This window comes from Bos taurus, chromosome 3 (genome assembly GCF_002263795.3).
Source record: "Bos taurus isolate L1 Dominette 01449 registration number 42190680 breed Hereford chromosome 3, ARS-UCD2.0, whole genome shotgun sequence".
In the NCBI taxonomy this organism is placed as follows: Eukaryota; Metazoa; Chordata; class Mammalia; order Artiodactyla; family Bovidae; genus Bos; species Bos taurus.
In genome coordinates this window covers 16,439,302-16,461,361 of record NC_037330.1, presented here as the reverse complement: position 1 = coordinate 16,461,361, position 22,060 = coordinate 16,439,302, and the positions used below count along the sequence as shown (strand labels likewise).

At 43.4% G+C, this 22,060-nt stretch overlaps 3 protein-coding genes and 2 pseudogenes across 11 annotated transcripts in view; 3 read left to right on the top strand and 2 right to left on the bottom strand.

Moving 5' to 3' along the window:
* Positions 1–3,953: 3,953 nt before the first annotated feature.
* On the bottom strand, positions 3,954–11,239 carry RAB13 (RAB13, member RAS oncogene family). 2 transcript variants are annotated; one of them, XM_024988531.2, is made up of 8 exons: positions 11,199–11,239; positions 6,420–6,480; positions 5,523–5,583; positions 5,214–5,291; positions 5,019–5,108; positions 4,832–4,897; positions 4,681–4,734; positions 3,954–4,516 (listed from the first exon to the last, which is right to left on the bottom strand). In XM_024988531.2, exons 3-8 carry the CDS (start codon positions 5,523–5,525, stop codon positions 4,439–4,441), a joined length of 369 nt encoding a protein of 122 aa, XP_024844299.1. In that variant the 5' UTR covers positions 5,526–5,583; positions 6,420–6,480; positions 11,199–11,239; the 3' UTR covers positions 3,954–4,438.
* LOC785516 (ribosomal protein S25 pseudogene) lies at positions 11,218–11,718 on the top strand (annotated as a pseudogene).
* Positions 11,719–11,890: 172 nt separating this feature from the next.
* RPS27 (ribosomal protein S27) lies at positions 11,891–15,147 on the top strand. Of its 3 annotated transcripts, NR_024613.1 has the most exons (6): positions 11,891–11,951; positions 12,265–12,373; positions 12,929–13,039; positions 13,316–13,494; positions 14,065–14,172; positions 14,529–15,147. NR_024613.1 is itself a non-coding variant. In NM_001098135.2 (4 exons), exons 1-4 carry the CDS (start codon positions 11,946–11,948, stop codon positions 13,342–13,344), a joined length of 255 nt encoding a protein of 84 aa, NP_001091604.1. In that variant the 5' UTR covers positions 11,891–11,945; the 3' UTR covers positions 13,345–13,406. The 3 variants fall into 3 exon arrangements, 1 of the variants encoding a protein (NP_001091604.1); NR_024614.1 differs by lacking the exon at positions 14,065–14,172; NM_001098135.2 differs by lacking the exons at positions 14,065–14,172; positions 14,529–15,147 and having other exon boundaries at positions 13,316–13,406.
* The window catches only part of NUP210L (nucleoporin 210 like), a 102,917-nt gene continuing 94,534 nt past the window's right edge, over positions 13,678–22,060 (bottom strand). For 4 of the 6 annotated variants that reach the window (XM_059884976.1, XM_059884977.1, XM_059884978.1 and 1 more), the window contains 4 exons: positions 18,222–18,472; positions 17,533–17,737; positions 14,592–14,696; positions 13,678–14,078 (listed from right to left, as the gene is read on the bottom strand). In XM_059884976.1, coding sequence (XP_059740959.1) covers positions 13,816–14,078; positions 14,592–14,696; positions 17,533–17,737; positions 18,222–18,472 — 824 coding nt within the window. In that variant the 3' untranslated portion in view covers positions 13,678–13,815. Of the gene's footprint in view, positions 14,079–14,591; positions 14,697–17,532; positions 17,738–18,221; positions 18,473–22,060 lie in introns of those variants that run through there. The other 2 variants (XM_002686017.6, XM_059884981.1) reach the window with 2 other exon arrangements.
* LOC132344834 (small EDRK-rich factor 1-like) lies at positions 18,380–21,051 on the top strand (annotated as a pseudogene).

Sequence of the window (22,060 nt, the reverse complement as noted above, 5' to 3'; positions counted from 1 at the left end):
CTCTCAGGACTTTCCTCTCTCCTTAAAACCCGAGGACTCACAATTAAGCCTCCGATTTTCTGACACTCCTTCCTATTCCCATCTTGAGCAATGATCAAGGGGAGAAGCTGGGTTGGCATTCCAGAGATGAAGGCAAACCTGTTACTTTCTCTTCCCTCAAGGAGCAGCAATATCCGAAACTCTGTGAATGTGAAGGCTTCCCCTGTCTCTGGGCTCCCACTCAGTTCTACTCAGATGGGACCTTGTTGTTGTTTAGTCGCTAAGTCGTGTCCGACTCTGCGACCCCGTGGACTGTAGCCCACTAAGCTACGTGTCCATGGGATTTAAAGATGCGAAGGAAATATTCATTAAAATACTTTGTTCTCTTCTATTGCTTCACACTTATATCATACCTTTTGATTTAAAGTTTAGTTCATTTTGATTCTCTTCTGTAATCCTGTGGAGTCAGTTGATATTGTCCCTGCTTTCCTAGTGGCTCAGAGGTTAAAGCGTCTGCCTGGAATGCGGGAGTCCAGGGTTCGATCCCTGGGTCGGGAAGATCCCCTGGAGAAGGAAATGGCAACCCACTCCAGTACCCTTGCCTGGAGAATCCCATGGAGGGAGAAGCCTGGTAGGCTACAGTCCAAGGGGTCACAAAGACTCTGACACGACTGAGCGACTTCACTTTCACTTTTCACTTTGTTTAATGAATAAGCTCAGTCTGTTACTTGTCAAAGATCATACAGCTAGTAGGGGAGCTGAGACCTAAGCCCAGACTTTTAACTTCCAGGCCACAGATTTGTGCCTGTTTTCCATCCCTGTGGAGTCAAACCTTGGCAGAATGTGGGTCGGGAAGAATCCCTGGATCAGGAAGATACCCTGGAGAAGGAAATGGCAACCTATGCCAGTGTTCTTGCTTGGAGAATTCCGTGGACAGAGAAGCCTGGTGGGCTACAGTCCATGGGGTCACACAGAGTCAGACATGACTGTGCAACTAACACTTTCAAGTAAATCTAGGCCCTATTAATAATCTGTATCCTGCCTCTCAAGATCAAAGAAATTATTCCCATACTTCTTCCTTGTTAATTCTGCTCCACACTCTGCTCCCTCAAGAAGTCTTTCTAGCCTAAAGGCTACAGCTACTCTTCCCCACAGCCATAAGGGCTAGAGCACTTTTGGAAATTAACATTATGTGTGGTGCGGACTCATGATGGTCCAATGAATAAGAATCCACCTGCTGATGCAGGGGACACAGGTTCAATCCCTGATCCTGGAAGATTCCACATGCCTCAGGGCAAGTAATCCCATGAGCCACAACTACCAACACCACACTCTGCAACTACTGAAGCCCAAGTGCTCTAAAGCCTGCATGCTGCAACTGCTGAGTCTGTGGGCCTGAACCCTGTGCTCCTCCACAAGAGAAACCACCTCAGTGAGAAGCCTGTGCACCGCAACGAAGAGTAGCCTCTACCTGCCACAACTAGAGAAAGCCTGGCACAACAACGAAGACAGCACAGCCAAAAAAACAAACAAACAGTATATCTGGTGCTATGTCCCATAAATTCTGTCTTCCCAGCAGACTGAAACTGACTGCTTAAGGACAAGAGCTAACAGACTGGAAAGATCATTGGGTGGGAGATGAGAAAACAATACCCTGGTGAGGGCTGAGTTTTAATTTTGCTATTAATTTGTTCCTTTAGGTTACTATTTGTCTGTATATTATTTGTCAATAGTTCTATGTGATAGAAAGTAGGGTATGGGGTTTTTCCCCTCAGTATTTTTTAGCTGTGATAAGTTTTGGTCAAAATAGCATTCTGTTACTCCTTACTCAGTCCCACTAGTTGTACCAAGCAACTGAATAGGGTGTCTATGCTGAAACTGGATTTTAAAATATCCACTCTTGGGTATGACAAAGAGGCTGGTCAGTCTTCTTCCCGGGACTCACAAAATGCAAGTCTTTCCTCATCTCTTGAGTGAATTAAACTAGCTGGGCAGTTGAGTACAGAATTCAAACACAAGCCACAGATAATAAGGATTATTACCCCATTGAAGCTTAGATACTTAATTCATGTACCAAATTATTTTCTTAGTCCTTCTCCTGGCACTGTCAGACTCTTTTTTTCTGGGTGTTGTCTTTTACCAGCAGAAAGAGCAGCACACAAAAAGACTTTGCTGATGACTCCAGGGTTGTGCTATCCACTTCTCCACTGCAGGCTTGGGGATGTTTTAAATGCCTTGAACATCAATCATATCCTTGAGTAAAACTTCTAGTGGTACTTTGTCTAAACCAAACCTGATATTTTCATCATCTTGATCAAAGATCAAGTCTGTGAGATAATTTTGCTGTTTAAAAAAATACTGTGAATTCATTGCAGCACTATTTACAATAGCTAGAACATGGAAGCAACCTAGATGTCCATGGACAGATGAATGGATAAAGAAGCTGTGGTACATACATACAATGGAATATTACTTAGTCATAAAAGGAACACTTTTGAGTCAGTTTTATGAGGTGGATGAACCTAGAGCCTATTGTACAGAGTGAAGTAAGTCAGAAAGAGAAAAATACCATATACTAATGTATATATATGGAATCTAGAAAGATGGTACTGATGAAATTATTTGCAGGGCAGCAACAGAGACACAGACATAGAAAACAGACTTATAGACACAGTGGGGTGGGGGGAGGGGGTGGTACCAGGAGGAAGGTAGGAAAGAGAGAGTGGGATATATGGAGCGAGTAACAGGGAAACTTAAATTACCATATGTAAAATAGATAGCCAATGGGAATTTGCTGTATGACTCAGGGAACTCAAACTAGGGTTCTGTAACAACCTAGAGGGATGGGATGGGGAGGGAGATGGGAGGGAGGTTCAAGAGGGAGGGGACATATGTATACCTATGGCTGATTCATGCCAATGTTTGGCAGAAACCAACACAATTCTGTAAAGCAATTATCCTTCAATTAAAAAATTAATTTAAAATTTTAAAAGAAATTGCAAATTTACTAATCAAACAGATGTAAATCAAAACATGTCTTTTCTTTTTCAAAGATTTAAAATATAAAAAAAAATAGTGCTGGCAAGAGCATATTTATATAATGTTGGTATAAGCATAAATTTATGGAGCATATTTAGAGAACTATAGAAATACTAATTAAAATGCAAATTCTACAAAACCATATAGTTATAAAATCTATTTGTTCAATTTTTTTTTCTGAATAAGCATTTGTACAGTGCAAATGCTATTTAGAAGACAATATTTTTTAAAAATATTGGAAACAAAAAAATACTGTAAAGAACAAATAGGGTCTATGTATACTTAAGGGAACTCAAGCCTAAGTTTCTTGTTCATGGTTCTTTTGCACGTCAGTAGTTTTGCTTCTTTGTTATTCAGTCGTTAGGGGCTGTTTTCGTTAAATTTTATTTGTCCCTCTTCCTTTAAGTACCACCCAGAGGTTATTTTAACTTGACCACTGTGCTTGGCACAGAGTAGATGCTCAATAAATATTTATGACTATATGAACCTTTTTTCTGTCTCATTTTCTTCTTCTATCAGAGCAGGTAATAATACTACTTTCTTAAAGGGATTTTTGGCAGAATCAAAGATGCTTGCTGAAATTAATGAATAAAAAATACTGGTTCTCCTGTTTCTCTGAGGCTAGGGTTATCACTCTCCTGGGGAGGCCCAGGAAAGAGTCCTTCTCTTTTAGAATCTCCTGGACAAGACTCTGCCTGCAAGGATCCTCTAAATCCCATATTGGAAAGAGGATGTACAGACTTTTAATTTCAGAGAATCTCTGCTCCTTGTCTCCCTCATCAATTAAACAGCTGGGGAAGGTCTGAGACCTGTAGACTAGGCATCACAGGAACACAGCCAGATTCAGGTAGACCAGCCACCTCAGAGACACAAGAATTAGGTTTATGGGTAGATAGCGATTCCGACAATGACAAAAGTTACCCAAACCAGGAACGTTTGTGCAAATGGTGGCCTTTAATACTGAGAAAGACCATGCAGAGTGACAGCATAGGACCAAACCTTCAGAGGGTGGTATTGAGCCAGCCTCTCTCAGGACCCTAAAGCCTGATCCAGTAACAATAAATCAACTATTTATTTACATTTATATTTGCCCTGGAAACCCAGAGAAGGTCTGAGGCCTAGGACCATCTATCTTCCTTTCTTCCTCCCTCTCTTCCTACTTCCTTTTCACCTTCTTCCACCTTCCCAATTCTTTTCCTTTTTCTTGCCTCTCCTTCCCGCTCTATCCTGCTTCCTTTCATTTCCTCTTTCTTTCTCTCTCCTTCCTTTTTTTTCTTCTCCATATTCTCCCCATTCTTCTACCATCTACCCATCTCTACCCCTCCAAGCCCCATTTGCTATTTCTCCCCTACCAGCCCCTCAGCCCTGCCTTCCTCAGATCCAGTCTCCAGGCGTAGGGTGGAGAGGCAGAAAGGAGTCGTCAGGCCAAGGAGCACTTGTTGGTATTCTTCTTGTCACAAGTTTTCAGGTCAGTGCTGGGGGGCTTGTTGTTGTTTTTCTAGAGGGAGAAGGTGCAGGGTGAGAATGGCTGGCTGGGGCCATAAACTGAAGGAGATCCACCCTCACAGGAGTATTAGCATTGTTCCCCTCATCAGTTTTTACCCCTAATACACACACACTCTCACACACCCAGCTGTACTTAGCCCAGCACAACCAACTCACCAATCTCCGGCCTCCTGACTTGAGTAAGATGTCCCGTGCCAGGGAACTGAAAGCCTAATGGGGAAAGGCGAGATTGGTCAGGATAGGTTGAAGGGGAGCATGAGTCTGTCTTCCAATACTCTTTGGGGGTGAAGGATGGGGTGTGTCTCACCTCATCTACATTCATACTGGATTTAGCACTTGTCTCAAAAAATCGGATTCCATGCTCCCGAGCCAACTGCATGGGAAGAAGTGGTAAGAGGAGAGCTGGACAGAGGGCAGCAGCCAAGTCCTCTGCAATCCAGCCTCACCTTGGCCCTCCTGGCCCAGTTCTGGAACATTGCCCAACCAGCTCTTACCTTATCAGCCTGCTCCTTCTGCACCTTCCTCTTGGCCTCCATGTCACACTTGTTCCCCAGTAAGAGGCGCTCTACCCCAGCCGAGGCATTCTGGGAGCAAAGATAAGAGTAGAAGCTGGGTCCTGCTCATTTTCACAGTCTCCTCCATCCTCTAGGTTCTACCCAGTTCCCCCACCTCTCTGGAACTGTCCTCACCTCTTTGATGCTCTTCATCCAGTTCTGAATATTCTCGAAGGATTTCTCATCTGTGATGTCATATACTAGGATAATGCCCTGGGGAATGGCAGAGTTCACAATGGAGCCTTGTACAATATTCCCCTCTTCAGGCTTCCCACTGCCCTCTAAGTGACCCTGTAAATTCTATCCACAAGACTAATCACTAGGCCATATGGGGCCCTCTGCAACCCACACTATGCCCCTCCCCATTTTTCTCTGCCCCAACTCCTATCCCTCTGTAGTTGACATTCTATTGCATCATCCCTTGTCCAGAAATATGCTTCATACCATTGCTCCACGGTAATAGGCAGTAGTTATTGTCTTGAATCGCTCTTGGCCAGCTGTGTCCCTGAAGGGGTAGAATATTTCATGGGGTGAGATAGAGGTAAGAGATCTCCAAAGAGAGAATTCCACTCCCATCCCCTAAGAATTTAGCTTTTGCAACAAGGAGTGTTAAACAGAGTCAGGAAAACAATAAAGGGAAAAAGGGATAAGAGACTGTTGGGCTGATACTGACCGAAGGTAAAGGCTGAAGAAATAGGTCTGTTTTATTGTTTACTTTGTGCCAAGCACTGTGTATACATCATTTATGTCATTTTACCTAATCTTCACTCTATCCTTGTGAGACATGTTTTACTGCCTCTACTTTACAGATGAGGAAACAGATTTAGAGAGGAGAAATAACTAATGAAGGTCATTCTGTAACAACAGGATTGAACCACATTCTCCTCTTGTCTATTGTATCATAATGCCTCCATTAAGCCTCTTACCACTTGACACCCTCAGGGTCTCCAGTTTCCTCAGGGTAGTCAGGTCAAACCTCTACTCTTGGCTTTAAGGGCTCTCCACTGGACAGAGAGTCAAGTCTTAATTTTGCTACTTGCTATTTAACTGTTGAGAGCTTGTATCCATATTATAGCTCAATAGACAGTTGAGCTAGACAGTTGCCAAGTTCAGAGGAGTCTCTGGGTCCAGGACAGACAACAGAATTATAACAAAGTTGAAAATAGTTGACTGAGCAGAGAGAGAGATGGAATGACATATGAATGAGGTGACAGAAATGGATTAGAAAATGTACTCGAAGGAGCGATGGGAAAGGAAGAGAAACAAAACTAAAGAGAAACTATAGTGTTATAGGAAATAAACGAGTAAGTCTGGTTTCGAAGTCCTGGGGGATTCACTCACCAGACCTGCAGTTTGATCTTTTTCCCCTCTATATCCACAGTGCGGATCTTGAAATCAATTCCTAGGGGTGGAGAGGGAACACTGAAATCCAGACACGTATTATGTGCATGTGCAAGTGTGTGGTGAGAGGGACAGGAATGGAGCAGCGCAGAGATTCTGCAGGGAAGGCACTTGGGGAGCAGTCTCGCAGGAAGTACAAAACTACGGGGATTTTCTCAAAGCTGTACTTGTATAGCAGGCGTATTGTTCTGACTTAGATCTTATAGACTTTGCGGGAAAGAAGATGATGAAAACTCTGCAAGGAGGCTGAAGGCCTTTAAGGCACTTCTTGGGTCCACTCAGCCACGCCAGCTAACAACTCTCTCAATTCAATCTGTCTCCCCCCAAATATTTCTTTCTAATTCCTTCTCCCTTCTGTTGTCGTAGAACCCTCTACTTTCCGTTCTCCCACATAGCCTCCTGACCCTACAGGGTGAAGAGCAAGGAAAAAGGAAGCTGATACCAGTCCATGCAGATTAATAGTATGCCAGGCTTGGAAACAAGAAAATTTGAGTCTAAACAAGATTCCCCTGCGACTGAAATATGAGAGAGGGATATTTTCCCCTCCACTTTCTAACCAGAATTGTCTTGAGACTCTCCTGGTCTTACTACACAGGCCAGAGGAGGTTAAGAACAATGAGGGGGAGGAGGGGAGACAATGTTTGTTTTTAGTGGAAACTTGTGTACCTCCCCCAAGCCAGTGAGGAGCTCCAGGGAGGAGGCTGAGTCACCTGACTGACTCAGAGACCCCAGAAGTCCCCTCAGTCCCACCTTCCTTAGCAGGCTGACTGCATATTCATGATCCCAGTCCTTGGGCCGCTCTCTGGCACACCCAGCCCCTCTGTGGCACCCTCCCCAAACCCCTAATAAGTTGAGGGGCAGAGAGACTGGAAAGTAGATGGTAAGGTGGGAATGCAGTGGGAGAGTCTGTAACTCAGTTGGGACAGAAAGAGGCTGGCAAAATTGGGAGACAGATGATCAGCGAAAGGGGGATACAGGAAATATGGAGAATGGATCAAGAGTTCTAGGTGGATGAGGGTGGGGGAAGAGGAGCTGAGAGGGAAGCAGACACGGGTTCATGTGAATTTGTGGGGACAAGGGAGACAGGTGGTCCCAAGAAAATAGGGGTTGGCGCAGGCACAGCTGAGGAGTAATCTGGAGGTCTCAGAGAGGTTAGAGGTTTGGGTACCATCCTGAGACATACAAGGGGGATGGGTCTGAGAGAGAGAGGCTGAGGGACTGGAGTCCAGAAGCCTGACTCTAACGCGGGCCACTAGTAATCCAAGAGCCTAGGAATGAGGGTATGGGGTAGTTGGGGATCTAGGATATGGCCAGTGGGCTCACCGATGGTGGAGATGTAAGTGTTGTTGAAGTTGTCCTCTGCAAAGCGAATGATCAGACAAGTCTTGCCCACCCCTGAGTCCCCGATCAGCAGCAACTTGAAGAGGTGGTCGTAGGCTTTGGCCATGGCGGACACTGGGGGTGCCGGGAGAGGGGTGGTGGGGAAGCGAAGGGCACCGGTAGGCGGGACTGGAGGGCTGGCAAAGGGAGCGGGCCCAGAGCCCCGGCCAGGAAGTTTTCCTCCCTCTCCGCCCAGGCTCTGGGAAAGAGGAGAGGCGGCACTCCTCCGGGCCCCACCCCGTGCCCGCCCATCCCTTTCAGCTGGCCTCCTCGGCCAGCCCAGCCTCCTGCTCTCTGGCCTTCCCTTCCCAGCCAATGCTGGCCTGTCTCCCTAGCCATTTTGAACAGTTTTTTGCTTACTACCATCCCCCTCTTTTGACTTCGCTCTTCCAGTCAGAAGCCAGAGAGGCTGGGGTGAAGTGGAGGTTTAATCAGAATGACCAGGGGAAGAGGAATTTTAGAGGAATTCGGGAAAAGGAAAGTTTGGGGGAATAAGGGCGAAGGCCAGGGTAACACAGGAGTTGGCAAAAATTGGGGACTGATTTTTGAAAGGGGTACTCAAGAAAAATAGAATCCTTCTGGGGCAGTTCTAGAATTCTGGTGTTACTTTTCCAAGCCCTTAGTTTTAGAATCCCAACTCCTTTTGAAAAAAGCGGGATGGCTGAAGTTGGTGGCTATTTGTTGAGTCAGTCTGCCCCCTGGTGGAACAGAGTGAAAATTAAAATTAATTATACTATAGAATCAGCTCCAAAATTATACTATAGAATCAGCTCCACACACTCCCTCTCCCAGTCTCCAAGCCCACACACCGTTCACCTAGATACATTCTGGAGCTTCATCTTGAACAGTCTTCCTTCTGGGAACCTGTGTATGAATTCTCTGACAGGCCAGCTCAGGAAGACAGAGATTGAGACTATACATGTCTGGTGTCATTCTCTTGATGAGATGTGGATCTTTTAACACAGTCTGGAGGCAGTACTCCTAACACACTAATGAACAGACTGTGAATGTGTAGCCTTGGCAACCAGAAAGCTGAAATATGGAGAATATGGCTACACAAAACCAAATTTATCTTTGCTTTGGAAAAAATATTCAAAATATCTGCTTTTCTAATAGCAGGTCAGTAGAGCAGCCCTTCTATAAACATAGTGCACTGGTTATGAAAAGGCATCTTTTGTCACTTCAGTTATCCTTGTCATACTCTGTGCCAATGTTTGTCCCTCTCAAACACAACTATTCAATCCTCTTCTATCCTTTATCTAACCACCCATTATGTCTCCAAGTTGTATTACAAAACGTGAGTATTCTCTACTTCTCCCTGATGGCCAAACCATCTCTCACTAGTGCTTAAAGCACTTATTCTTAAGTGCTTTAAGCTTAATTATTAAGCTTAATTATTCTTCAATTTTCATGGATTTGTCTGATAAAAGCCTATTAGTTCTTTTTCATCTTATTTTGTCTGAATCTGGACTTTTCATCCCCAGCAATAGACTATTCTTTTTCACCTCTCTAAATTGCTGCTGTTGTTTAGTTGTTAAGTTGTGTCTGATTTTTTTTTTTTTCCATGTCTGACTCTTTTGCGACCCCATGGACTGTAGCCCGCCAGGCTCCTCTGTCCACGGGATTTTCCAGGCAAGAATGGGAAGAGTGGGTTGCCATTTCCTTCTCCAGGAGATCTTCCTGACCCAGGGATTGAACCCAGGTCACTTATGCTGCTGTATACCTGCTTTCCCTGGAACCTCATCTCCACAGTACTCTCCCACTAGCTCTCAGAGCTTCCACAATAATGCCTTTACCCTCCCCCCCCAATTATGGTAGGCTTTTCCTGGTCTCTGGTTTTGTATTCACAAGCTCTTGCCTCAGCCTAGAATGCAGTTCTCCCAGACTGCTGCTTATTTAATTTCTTGTCTTTCGGTGTGCCGTGCACAGTCACTCAGTTGTGTCCCACTCTTTGCGACCCCATGGACTGTAGCCTGCCAGGCTCATCTGTCCATGGGATTTCCCAGGCAAGAATATCAGAGTTGCTGTTTCCTCTTCCAGGAGATCTTCCCGACACAGGGATTGAAACTGCATCCACTGCATGGGCAGCTGGATCCTTTACCACTGAGCCACCTGGGAACATGTCACTTCCTCAGAGGTTTTTCTCACCATACAGAAGGCTGAGAGATGAAGAACTGATGCTTTTGAACTGTGGTGCTGGAGAAGACTCTTGAGTTGTCCCTTGGACAGCAAGATCAGACCAGTCAATCCTAAAGGAAATCAACCCTGAATATTCATTGGAAGGACTGATGCTGAAGCTCCAATACTTTGGCCACCTGATGCAAAGAATGGACTCATTGGAAAAGACCCTGATGCTGGGAAAGACTGAAGGCAGGCGGAGAGGGGCAGGGCCAACAGAGGATGAGATGCAGGGCCAACAGAGGATGAGATGGTTGGATGGCATCACTGACTCAATGGACATGAGTTTGAGCCAGCTCTGGGATAGTGAAGGACATGGAAGGCTGGCCTGCTGCAGTCCATGGGGTTGCAAAGAGTCAGACATGACTGAGCAGCTGAACAACAACAGTAGTGTGCTGGAACCAATTATTACTGGCTCATGAAAACAGACTTCGCTTTCCAAATCCATGTTTAATGATGTAACACTGATGGTCTGAAACTGGCCAAGGTATTTCCTCCATTGAAATTAGCAAAGACAACAAATAAGGGCTCCCCTCCATAAAGTCAATGGTTAAACGTTTACCAGCGTATCCTTGACAAGAACTCACATCCCTTGTCCCATTCTATTCCTTTGGAATTAACCAGGTCCCCATATACCATTTGAGTCATTTTTGTTCCTCCTCTATGACAAACGGACATTTTAACCCTTTGATCGTTACTGTAGAAGATAATGATTTGGTTTTCTTTCTTTTCATTACCTGTCCAGAGTTTCAGTGATGCCAAGATTACAAATCTTGGAAAGGCAGTTCTGATGAAAATGTGGCGGAAAGGATGTGGGAATGTAAAGACAGAGTTGTGAAGATTAGCATTCAAAGCAGTCAGAACAATACAGAAGTGAGTGATGTAATAATTATTACAGAGAAAGATGGAAAGGAGAGAATAAAATTAACAACGGTTAGTCCTAGAAATAGGCTGAAAGTGCGGAAAAGATGAGAACTTACTTTTTTTATATTTACATTACTGAGTTGTTAAAAATGGGGAAACTAAACCAATTGAAAAATAGTAAAGAAATTTAACAAGTCACAGACATGACTCTGTTTTCCTAAGCAGTTTCTGTTGTTAAAGTGTAGCGCGAAATATTAAAAATGTCTATTAACCCCTTGACGGAGACCAGACACTGACCTTAAGATACCAAGCTCCCCCTTTTTGTCCGACATCTTAGCGAGGTTGCAGTGGCTGCAGCTGCTCTCCGGGTTTCGCTATGCCGCCCAAGGACGACAAGAAGAAGAAAGATGCCGGAAAGTCGGCCAAGAAAGACAAAGATCCAGTGAACAAATCTGGGGGCAAGGCCAAAAAGAAGAAGTGGTCCAAAGGCAAAGTTCGGGACAAACTCAATAACCTAGTCTTGTTTGACAAAGCAACATATGACAAACTCTGTAAAGAAGTTCCCAACTATAAGCTTATAACTCCAGCTGTCGTCTCTGAGAGACTGAAGATTCGTGGTTCCCTGGCCAGAGCAGCCCTTCAGGAACTCCTTAGTAAAGGACTTATTAAACTGGTTTCAAAGCACAGAGCTCAAGTGATTTACACCAGAAACACCAAGGGTGGAGATGCCCCAGCTGCTGGTGAAGATGCATGAACAGGTCCCACCAGCTGTACATTTTGAAAAATAAAACTTTATTACATCAAAAAAAAAAAAAAAGATACCAAGCTCCCTCTCTTAACATGGCGACTCATCTGAGCCCTGTCATTTAGAGACCTTCCCAAAATGGCAGCCCCCCCCCGCCCCATCGCCCAAGACCGTGAGAGAACGACCTTCTCAACATGGCGGCGATAGGGCCTAACGTCATTTCCTGCGGGACGGCGAATTTAAGGATCAGGATTTCCGCTTCCGCCCCTTTCCGGCGGTGACGACCTCCTCACGAGAACATGCCTGTGAGTTCTTCGGCTAGGTTTCCGTGGAGATCTCGTTCTTCTGTCTGCACTCTGCTCTCACGCTGATTTGGGATCACAGAGGGCCCTCATTTGCCCTCCGCACTTCCCAGGACAAGTTAACTACAGGGGCCGCAGAGGCCAGCTGGGACCCGTGCTTGGACGGGAGCGGAGAGGCAATAAGATGGCGGCCCAGCTGCGCAGACACCAGGGGCGACAAGGGGAGAGCTCTCCCCGTTGTGTGGCAGTGGGGGCTGTTTTCGATCATCCATATTCACCATTGGTTTCTAAATCTCTACATTTCTGCCTCTGTTAGCTCGCAAAGGATCTTCTTCATCCCTCTCCAGAAGAGGAGAAGAGGAAACACAAGAAGAAGCGCCTGGTGCAGAGCCCCAATTCCTATTTCATGGATGTAAAATGCCCAGGTGAGGAGATAACATGTACTAGTGGGGAAAGCACTGAATCCCACGAGTTGAAAAAAGGTATCCGTGAAGCCCTAATGTATTCAAATTTGAATGTTAGAGATGAGTAAAATTTTGCACTTTAGGAGGAGTGATCCAGAGAGATTCCCCTTCAAAACTCTGTAGACCACAACGTTTGTGTTGGGAAAACACTGGAATGATAATGTTTGGGTTCTGTGGTAATTTATGTACTTCTTCCTGGCGGCAAAGGGGTGGATATGTTGACCAGTTACTGAGCATGTCTCCTCACCAAGTACAGGGTTTTTTCTCTTTGACTTTTGAATAATTTTTTGGATGATGTTGTTTACTCAAAATCCATAGGTTGGGGCACATGGTCGAGGTTGCTTTTGAGTTGACTTTGATGTATACCTAGAGCCAGATAATCAAGTTTAGATTAGGAAAGTAAATCCCAAGAATTTTCATAGCATACTTGTTTTACAGTTAATGCCTGACATCATATGTTTAAGTGAAGAAAGGTTTGGGAGGAAAAAGGGTAATTCCTTGATGTTTTCCCCCCAGGATGCTATAAAATCACCACCGTCTTTAGCCATGCACAAACAGTAGTCTTGTGTGTTGGCTGCTCTACTGTCCTCTGCCAGCCTACAGGAGGAAAAGCGAGGCTTACAGAAGGTAAATGGTTTAATGTAATTTTTATACTTTTTTTCCTTATGTCTACCAAATGCATAATCAGGAAACATTCATCTTAAAATGCTACTGTCTAAAGCTGGGTGGTAAAAGGGCTTCATATGAGCTGAATCCCATGTCTAGTGACTAGGTAGAAGCTTAAAGAGTTGAAGAAAATACAAATGTAGGTTTTCTGTGGGTTAGAGGCATTTTGTGGGGTTCAGGTAGGGTAAGTAGGCTGCTATCAGTTAACCTTTGGAACTTTTTTTTTTTTTTTGGCAGGATGCTCTTTCAGACGGAAGCAGCACTAAAAGTACCCTGTATCAAGATGAACGGGAAACCATCCCAATAAACACGTTTTGGATACATCCTGTTTACTGTCTTGTTTTACTTCTAGGAGGTTCCTACCTCACGTATTCAGGGGCAACCAGAAGAGTGGATTCTAGAGTCATTTGGGGCAAGTAAGTGGCCAAGAACTTAAAAAGTCCATTTGGGACATTGCTATCCCTAGGTTCATGGAGTAAATCTGCAGAGCTTGATTAAAAACTGGAATAGTATGTAAATGGGGTATTTCATTTTACTTTTATGTTTTCTTAGAATTAAGAACTGACAATTGATATTTAAAACACAGTCTAGCACGCCACTTAATATAAAACAGCTTAGGATGCTTTATTTACAGTTCTCAGAAGCCTTGTTTGGAGGTGTGTGAATGTAGAGGTTGCTGCTGATCTGGGGCTAGAAATCTCCAGTCCCCTATAGTTAAAGACTTGTCCAAGCAGAGGTTAGTGTCTTATACTCCACAGCCAGTGCTGTAGCCGATTCTGGGCTGGTGGGGGGTGTGGACTCAGGAGCGGAGGGGGAGAACGTGTGGATGTGTAAGAACCTAAGAGGAAAGGAAATAAAAGAAGGATGAATAGAGGTGAATGAGGGTGGTACCTGAGTTTTTCGGAGATAACAGATGGTGATTCTTTACCTGACTGTGTACCTAGAGTTGGCACGTAAACAACTGGAACTGTCTGCATCTTGTTTAGGAAGGCATTGTATGCTGGAAAAAGAATAAGATGTCAACAAGGAGATCTCTTCTCACTGGAGGAAGGCCTTAAGGGTCAAGTCCATTCTTAAGTATTGCTATAAAAAAAGTAAGGCTTCAAATTAAATAACACTATACTTAACGGGAAGTTTTTATTCAGTGATTTTCAGAGGTATTCAACTTACGGCTGAAAGATGGGAAATGTACGTGTAGATAATAGTATGTGTTACGTTGCTTGAATCATCTATTGCTATGTATTTGAGCAAAACTAGCTATCATCTAAAGTTTAGCAGTGATTTCCACTTCTGAGTGGTAGCTGTTTGCTGCATGCAGTTTATTGCTTCTCAGTAAATTGGGCAGGATCTTTGGTCCACCAGGAGACTAAGGGTAGGGAGGCTAAGTCAGTTTCAATTGCATGTCCCAAATTAGATGTGATATAAACAGCTAATTTTCATCCTCATTTAGTTTGTGAAATGAAGGCAGTTTCCAAGTCTAAATTCTACGGTGCTGAATATAAGGACTCCTTACCTAGAAAGAGGAAAGCTGTTGATGCCAGCATCACAAAGAGGGTAAAAAGGAGACTCTGGTAAGAACCTGCAAACTTCTGGAGAACACCTGAACCGTCACATTGATCTACGCGTTGGCAGAATAAAAGAAGATAGTTTTTTTAATATATACAGGACAGATGTTGCATTTAAAAATTGTATGCTTCTGAGATATCTAGCTGAAGCACTCAAAACTTAGCCCTCTAGGAAATTCTTTTTGTTTCTTACCAGAGAAAAAGGGGTGAACTGTACTTGGTGCCTCTACCTTTTTGGCTTTTTATCACTAACATAATAAACTACAATTCTTAAGCCTTTTCAGCTTCCAAAAGAATGTTTAAATTCTCTGCCACTGTAAAATGCCTGTTATCTCTCCTGTGTACTTTAACTCCAAGTGACATCCTTCAACTTGTAATCCCTCTAACCTGAAACAATGACCCAGGAGCCACTTGTCCTTTTTTATTCAGCTATCATTTCTAGGGAACATGATTTGTATATAAATTTGTCCTCAATAAAAGTTAAGACATGTCTTTTGAAGCATACTTTCTCTTGGTTATTTCGAATTCTTCAGTGTCTAGAAATGAACTCTTCCTGCCTCACCAAATTGCCATTCCAGATAAACTGTCACCAGGCCCTTATACATAGTTCCTGTTCTGCAACCCTTGTATAGGCCCTCTACCTCTGGGCTCTTAACTGCTCTTAACCTCTCTCTAAACTCTGTTCACAACTGTTGAACAACTTCGCACTGTTAAACTGCTTTACTCTGAAGAATAATTTGAGGTTGCTTGTACTGAAAAAAAAGGTGGGGGCTTCACTGGTGGCTCAGATGGTAAAGAATCTTCAATGCCTGGAAACCTGGGCTTGATCCCTGTGTTGGGAAGATCCCCTGGAGGAGGGCATGGCCACCCCCTCCAGTATTCTTGGCTGAGAAATCCCATTGGCAGAGGAGCAGAGCCTAGCAGGCAACAGTCCATGGGGTCACAAAAGAGTTGGACATGACTTAGCGACTAAACAAAACAACATACTAAAATCTCCTCCCTGATCTGGTCCCAACACTGGAAGTCCAAATAAATCAAGAGGTATATTAACTTAGGACACCCCTTTGTTGTGTCTACATTGAACTAATTCCTGTCTTAATTGGGCCCTGTTTTAAATACCTACTTGTTCCTGCAAGTAGGTATCATGCTTGTATGAGTGAACTTAAGATTGGGTTGCATATTTGTAGCAAAAATAACAGTGTACTGTTAGTTTGTGCCCTCATCACTTAAGAACGTGGTGATTCTTCAGTCTCAGTCATGTCCGACTCTTTGCGACCCCATGAATCGCAGCATGCCAGGCCTCCCTGTCCATCACCACGTCCCGGAGTTCACTCAGACTCAACGTCCATCGAGTCAGTGATGCCATCCAGCCATCTCATCCTCTGTCGTCCCCTTCTCCTGCCCCCAATCCCTCCCAGCATCAGAGTCTTTTCCAATGAGTCAACTCTTCACATGAGGTGGCCAAAGTACTGGAGTTTCAGCTTTAGCATCAGTCCTTCCAATGAGCACCCAGGTGATTCTTAGCTTTTTTTTTTTTTTTTTGCCATGGGTAACTTTGGCAGTCTGGTGAAGTCAATGTACCCCAACTCAATGTTTTTCAATGCAAAAAATGTAGGAATAAAGGAAACCAATTGAAGTTTTATAATACACAGCAAAATGTTAAAAGGCCTTATTTGTAATACAGTAGTATGTGTGCTCTAGTAATAAAGATACATTTTTAGGTCTGATAACTACTGTAATTTTGATGTAATTTTGTTTTTTCCCATTCAGGGCATGGACACGTTGAATTCTGAGAACCTTTATAGAGATCCATGAACTCAGTTTAAAAACTACTCTCACAGCACAGATTGGGGTTGAACATTCTCTAGTGATAGGATCCTGAACATCCCAATTTCAACTCTTTAAAGGGGAAAACATCTCTTAAAGAGTTTTAGGAAACCCTTTAGAATGAGAATTAAAATGCATATAAATATGCTTAGAATATTTACTGACTCATACAAATCGGATACTCACAGAAGCCAAAACCTTTCTCCCGTTAGATGTACTAAGGTTCAGCCTAATTCACTCCTAGATTCTCCAGGCAAGAATACTGTAGTGGGTTGCCATTTCCTCCAGGGGATCTTCCCAACCCAGGGGTTAAATCCTAATCTTTACTACTGAGCCACCTGGGAAGAAACTTCTAACACTTCTTTCCGTAACTGTTACCATCCCACCCAAACTTGGCATCATTTCCGAACTGGGTAAAGGTAGAATCAGGATTTGTCAGAGCCAAGTCTTGCTTCTAGGATTACTACCATTTACTGATTGATGCACAAAGATTTGCTAAATACTTTTGGATTAAATCAAACATTTATCAAAGGGCTTAAAACAAGGCAAGAAGTATACTTTTGAGGCTAGTAAACGCAGGTTAAACTGCATTCATGCTTGGTCACTAAGTTGTGTTTGACTCTGCAACCTCATGGACTGGGGACTGCCAGGCTCCTCTCTCTCCATGGGGTTTTCCAGGCAAGAATAACTAGAGTGGGCTGCCACTTCTTCCTCCAGGAGATCTTCCTGAGCCAGGGATCCAACCTGAATCTCCTGGTGTCTCAGTGGTAAAAATCCACCTGCCAAGCAGGAGACCCCTAGAGAAGGAGATGGCAACCCACTCCAGTATCCTTACCTGGAGAATCCCATGGACAGAGGAGCCTGGGACAGCGACTAAACAAGTTTTAAGAAGGCTACCTGAAGGTTATAGGGTAGCCTCCGAGAATAAAGATCCATGTCCCAGCTAGTCTGAATAATCTTGATCAAGTGGCTGAATGTTTCCCATTAATTAAATTCTAAACTAAATTGTAATACATTCAGTCTTTTTGCCTCTAGATTAAAAATAGTCACCCCCATGCTCACCTGCACCAGACTTAGCTTTCATAGCTCTCACTCGTACAGCCTCACTTTGACTGGTGAGCACACAGGAAATGTTGATGAAAATAGGTGATGCCATCTGCTGGAGGGATGTGAAGTTGACTACTCTTACGTGGTAGATGGCCAGGCCAGGTGTGAGCGAAGAATGCCTATGGCCAGAGACCATTAGAACTGGGGAGCTGGGGAACACCTTAGAGAAAAGAAAATGGAACTTGTTTGAAAGAAGAAAATCAGTTTTGTGTCAATACATTCCAATCATAAACAATAAGACATCTGGATTTCTAGTTAGCTAGCTGACAAGTCACTTTTTCACACAGACATATTGAAGGGTAGGGGAAGAAAACCATCTGTGTGAGAATAATATAGCCTTCAAAAGCTTTTAGCACTCTAAAACTCTCAGGATAGCATTGGTGGTGTGTGTGTGTGTGATATACACACACACACACACACACATATATATATATGCATTTGTATTATCTTCCAGACAATGCTCATGACAGATTTTGGACTCTGGGAGCCCCCATGGCATTATAAAGTGGACAGATTTTCTGTTTTAGGAATTTCCTGTGGTGAATTTTATCAAGTCGTTCAGTATCTATTCCTTTACCCTGGACTGAGAATGAAAAATCTCATTTTCAAAACCCTGATCTGTTTTGCTTCAGTCCTTAACATACCTCTAGCTTCTCAAGAACTCTATCCACTCCCAGTACTCTTAGCTCCCCGACGTCTTTTTTGTGGCTAAGAACCAATTCTGACTGGTTGATGTAAAAGGCTGGGATGAAAGGAATGAGGATTCTTTGCATTCCATTCTTGCTACGCTCACTGACAAGTGTGGCCCAACCATAGACGGAGGTGTCAGCGGTGCTCAGGACCTGGAGCAGCTCCTCTGACTGGGGTCGAACCTTGATTAGGCAGACATAAACCCCTGAAGAAAAGAGGAAAAACTGAGCAGGAAGGTTCAGAGGCCCTATTTAGTCAATTGGATTAGGATAGGAAGGAAAAATATTGACATGCAAATTCAAAAGGAAATGAACTCAGATTTGAGTATTCACTATTAGCATACTGTTGGCCTCTATGGAGGAGTTTACCAAAGATGAAACAGTCCAAGGGAACCCATAATTGAACTTAAGGTAAGGATGCCATTACTGGTTAGTCAGCATGTCAGGGGATATTAAATAACTTAATACAAGTGGAAATTAAGGGGATATAGGATAAAGTAGTCAGAGATGAGATCAGTAAAGGGTTTGTGGAAGAAAGGCAAGCTTTGAACATGTTTAATCACTTCTGTATCAAACCACCTCTTGATGGCCTTATTTCTGTTAATAATACTGTTTTTCTAGTTACCCATGAACGTTGGTTGTCTTCTGACAACCTTTCTTTCATTCCTATATCCAAATCTTGCTAACTCATCCTTTGAAATATCTCATATCTGACACCTCTATTAGTATTTCTGTTACTCTGGCCTAAACTTGTCAATTCATGCTTGGATCACTGCAATGCAAATTACATTTGCTAGTCTCCTTACCTTCCATTCTTCTTATCCATTTTGTGTACTGCCAGTGTATACTTTAAACTTAGTTTTGAAAACTTTTCCAGGGCTCTGTATTGCCTGGAATGTCCTGTTCTCTTCACATCTACCTCAGTCATGGTCATCCTTCTAGAGGTTACTTTTCCTATAAAACCTGACCCTTAACACCCAGGTTTGATACAAATACTCCTTTCTCTCTGTCATCTAGCATCCCATGTGTATAACTAATCAGCCTGTGTAGTTCTTAGTTCTGTTCAGTTGCTCAGTCGTGTCCAACTCTTTGCGACCCCAAGGACTGCAGCATGCCAGGCTTCCCTGTCCATCACCAACTCCCGGAGCCTACTCAAACTCATGTCCATCATGTCGGTGATGCCATCCAACCATCTCATCCTCTGTTGTTCCCTTCTCCCTCCTTCAATCTTTCCCAGCATCAGGGTCTTTTCCAAAGAGTCAGTTCTTTGCATCAGGTGGCCAAAGTGTTGGAATTTCAGCTTCAGCATCAGTCCTTCCAATGTATATTCAGGACTGATTTCCTTTAAAATTGAACGGATAGATGTCTTTGCAGTCCAAGGGACTTTCAAGAGTCTTCCCCAACACCACAGTTCAAAAGCATCAATTCTTTGGCGCTCAGCTTTCTTTATGGTCCAACTCTCACATCCGTACATGACTACTGGTAAAACCATAGCCTTGACTACACGGACCTTTGTTGGCAAAGTAATGTCTCTGCTTTTTAATATGCTGTCTAGGTTGGTCATAGCTTTTCTTCCAAGGAGCAAGCATCTCTTAATTTCATGGCTGCAGTCACCATATGCAATCATTTTGGAGCCCCCCAAAATAAAGTCTTGACAGGCGAATCCCGTCAGGGGGCCCTCGGGGGCTCAGTCTTCCAGATCAATGGGTAGGGACAGTGGCTGAGAGTGTGAGGAAGTCGTTCCTTTTCTGAGTTGCCCTCTTCCAGGCTTGGTCCAGTTGTCATCATGGCCCATGGAAATCAACGAGAACTTCCCCACCAGAAAACATGAAGAAATCTCAGGAAATTAGTAAGGGAAAAAGAAAAGAGAATAGCCTGACTACCTCTCAGAAGTAGAGGGACTCTGAGATCATGCAACAAAAGCAGAAGGCAGCTAATGAGATGAAGTCTATGCAAACAAGAGAGCAATGATGAATATTTGGAAAACCTGGGTGCTACTGCTAACTAAGTGTATCATAAGCTCTATGATCAAGATTTTGTAGAGTGAACAGGCAGTACATATGTTATATCCTTATGAAACTATTTTAAACTTGTCCTTTCAACCTGATGTACTGTGATGTTTCAGAGCCATTCTTCAAAGAATAAAACACTAACCATGCAAAATAAATAAAGTCTCTCACTGTTTCCATTGTTCCTCCATCTATTTGCCATGAAGTGATGGGACCAGATGCTATGATCTTAGTTTTCTGAATGTTGAGTTTTCAGCTAACTTTTCCACTCTCCTCTTTCACTTTCATCAAGAGGCTCTTTAGTTCTTCTTCGCTTTCTGCCATAAGGGTGGTGTCATCTGCATGTCTGAGGTTACTGATATTTCTCCCAGCAATCTTGATTCCAGTTTGTGTTTTATCCAGCCTGGCATTTTGTATGATGTACTTTGCATATAAGTTAAATAAGCAGGGTGACAATATATAGCCTTGATGTACTCCTTTCCCAATTTGGAACCAGTCTCTTGTTCTAACTGTTGCTTCTTGACCTGCATACAGATTTCTCAGGAGGCAGATCAGGTGGTCTGGTATTCCCATCTCTTGAAAAATTTTCCACAGTTTGTTGTGATCCACACAGTCAAAGGCTTTGGTGTAGTCGATAAAGCAAAAGTAGATGTTTTTCTGGAACTTTCTTGCTTTTTCGATGATCCAATAGATGTTGGCAATTTGATCTCTGGTTCCTCTGCCTTTTCTAAATCCAGCTTGAACACCTGGAAGTTCATGGTTCACGTACTGTTGAAGCCTGGCTTGGAAAATTTTGAGCATTACTTTGCTAGCATGTGAGATGAGTGCAATTGTGTGGTAGTTAGAACATTCTTTGGCATTGCCTTTCTTTGGGATTGGAATGAAAACTGACCTGTTCCAGCATTGGCCACTGCTGAGTTTTCCAGATTTGCTGGTTTACTGAGTGCAGCACTTTAACAGCATCATCTTTTAGGATTTGAAATAGCTCAACTGGAATTCCATCACCTCCACTAGCTTTGTTTGTAGTGATGCTTCCTAAGGCCCACTTGGCTTCATATTCCAGGATGTCTGGCTCTAGGTGAGTGACCACACCGTTCTGATTTTCTGGGTCATGAAGATCTTTTTTGTATAGTTCTGTGTATTCATGCCACCTCTTCTTAATATCTTCTGCTTCTGTTAGGTCCATACCATTTCTGTCCTTTATTGTGCTCATCTTTGCATGAAATGTTCCCTTGGCATCTCTAATTTTCTTGAAGAGATCTCTAGTCTTTCCCATTCTATTGTTTCCTCTATTTCTTTGCACTGATCACCAAGGAAGGCTTTCTTATCTCTCCTTGCTATTCTTTGGAACTCTGCATTCAAATGGGTATATCTTTCCTTTCCTCCTTTGCCTTTAGCTTCTCTTCTTTTCTCAGCTATTTGTAAGGCCTAGTCAGACAACCATTTTGCCTTTTTCCATTTCTTTTTCTTGGGGATGGTGTTGATTACTGCCTCCTGTACAATGTCACGAACCTCTGCCCATAGTTCTTCAGGCACTCTATCTATCAGATCTAATCCTTGAATCTATTTGTCACTTCCATTGTATAATCATAACGGATTTGCTTTAGGTCATACCTGAATGGTCTAGTGGTTTTCCCTACTTTCTTCAATTTAAGTCTGAATTTGGCAATAAGGAGTTCATGATCTGAGCCACAGTCAGCTCCTGGTCTTGTTTTTGCTGACTGTATAGAGCTTCTCCATCTTTAGCTGCAAAGAATATAATCAATCTGATTTCGGTGTTAACCA

Bases quoted from the DNA above. Each gene is read 5' to 3' on its own strand.
- RPS27 (NM_001098135.2), top strand. The intron at 12,374-12,928 runs GTGAGGAGATAA...TTTTCCCCCCAG, and splicing joins CATGGATGTAAAATGCCCAG to GATGCTATAAAATCACCACC. The intron at 13,040-13,315 runs GTAAATGGTTTA...TTTTTTTGGCAG, and splicing joins AAAAGCGAGGCTTACAGAAG to GATGCTCTTTCAGACGGAAG.
- RAB13 (XM_024988531.2), bottom strand. The intron at 5,109-5,213 runs GTGAGGACAGTT...CTTTGCTCCCAG, and splicing joins GGATGAAGAGCATCAAAGAG to AATGCCTCGGCTGGGGTAGA. The intron at 4,735-4,831 runs GTGAGACACACC...TTTCCCCATTAG, and splicing joins CCAGTATGAATGTAGATGAG to GCTTTCAGTTCCCTGGCACG.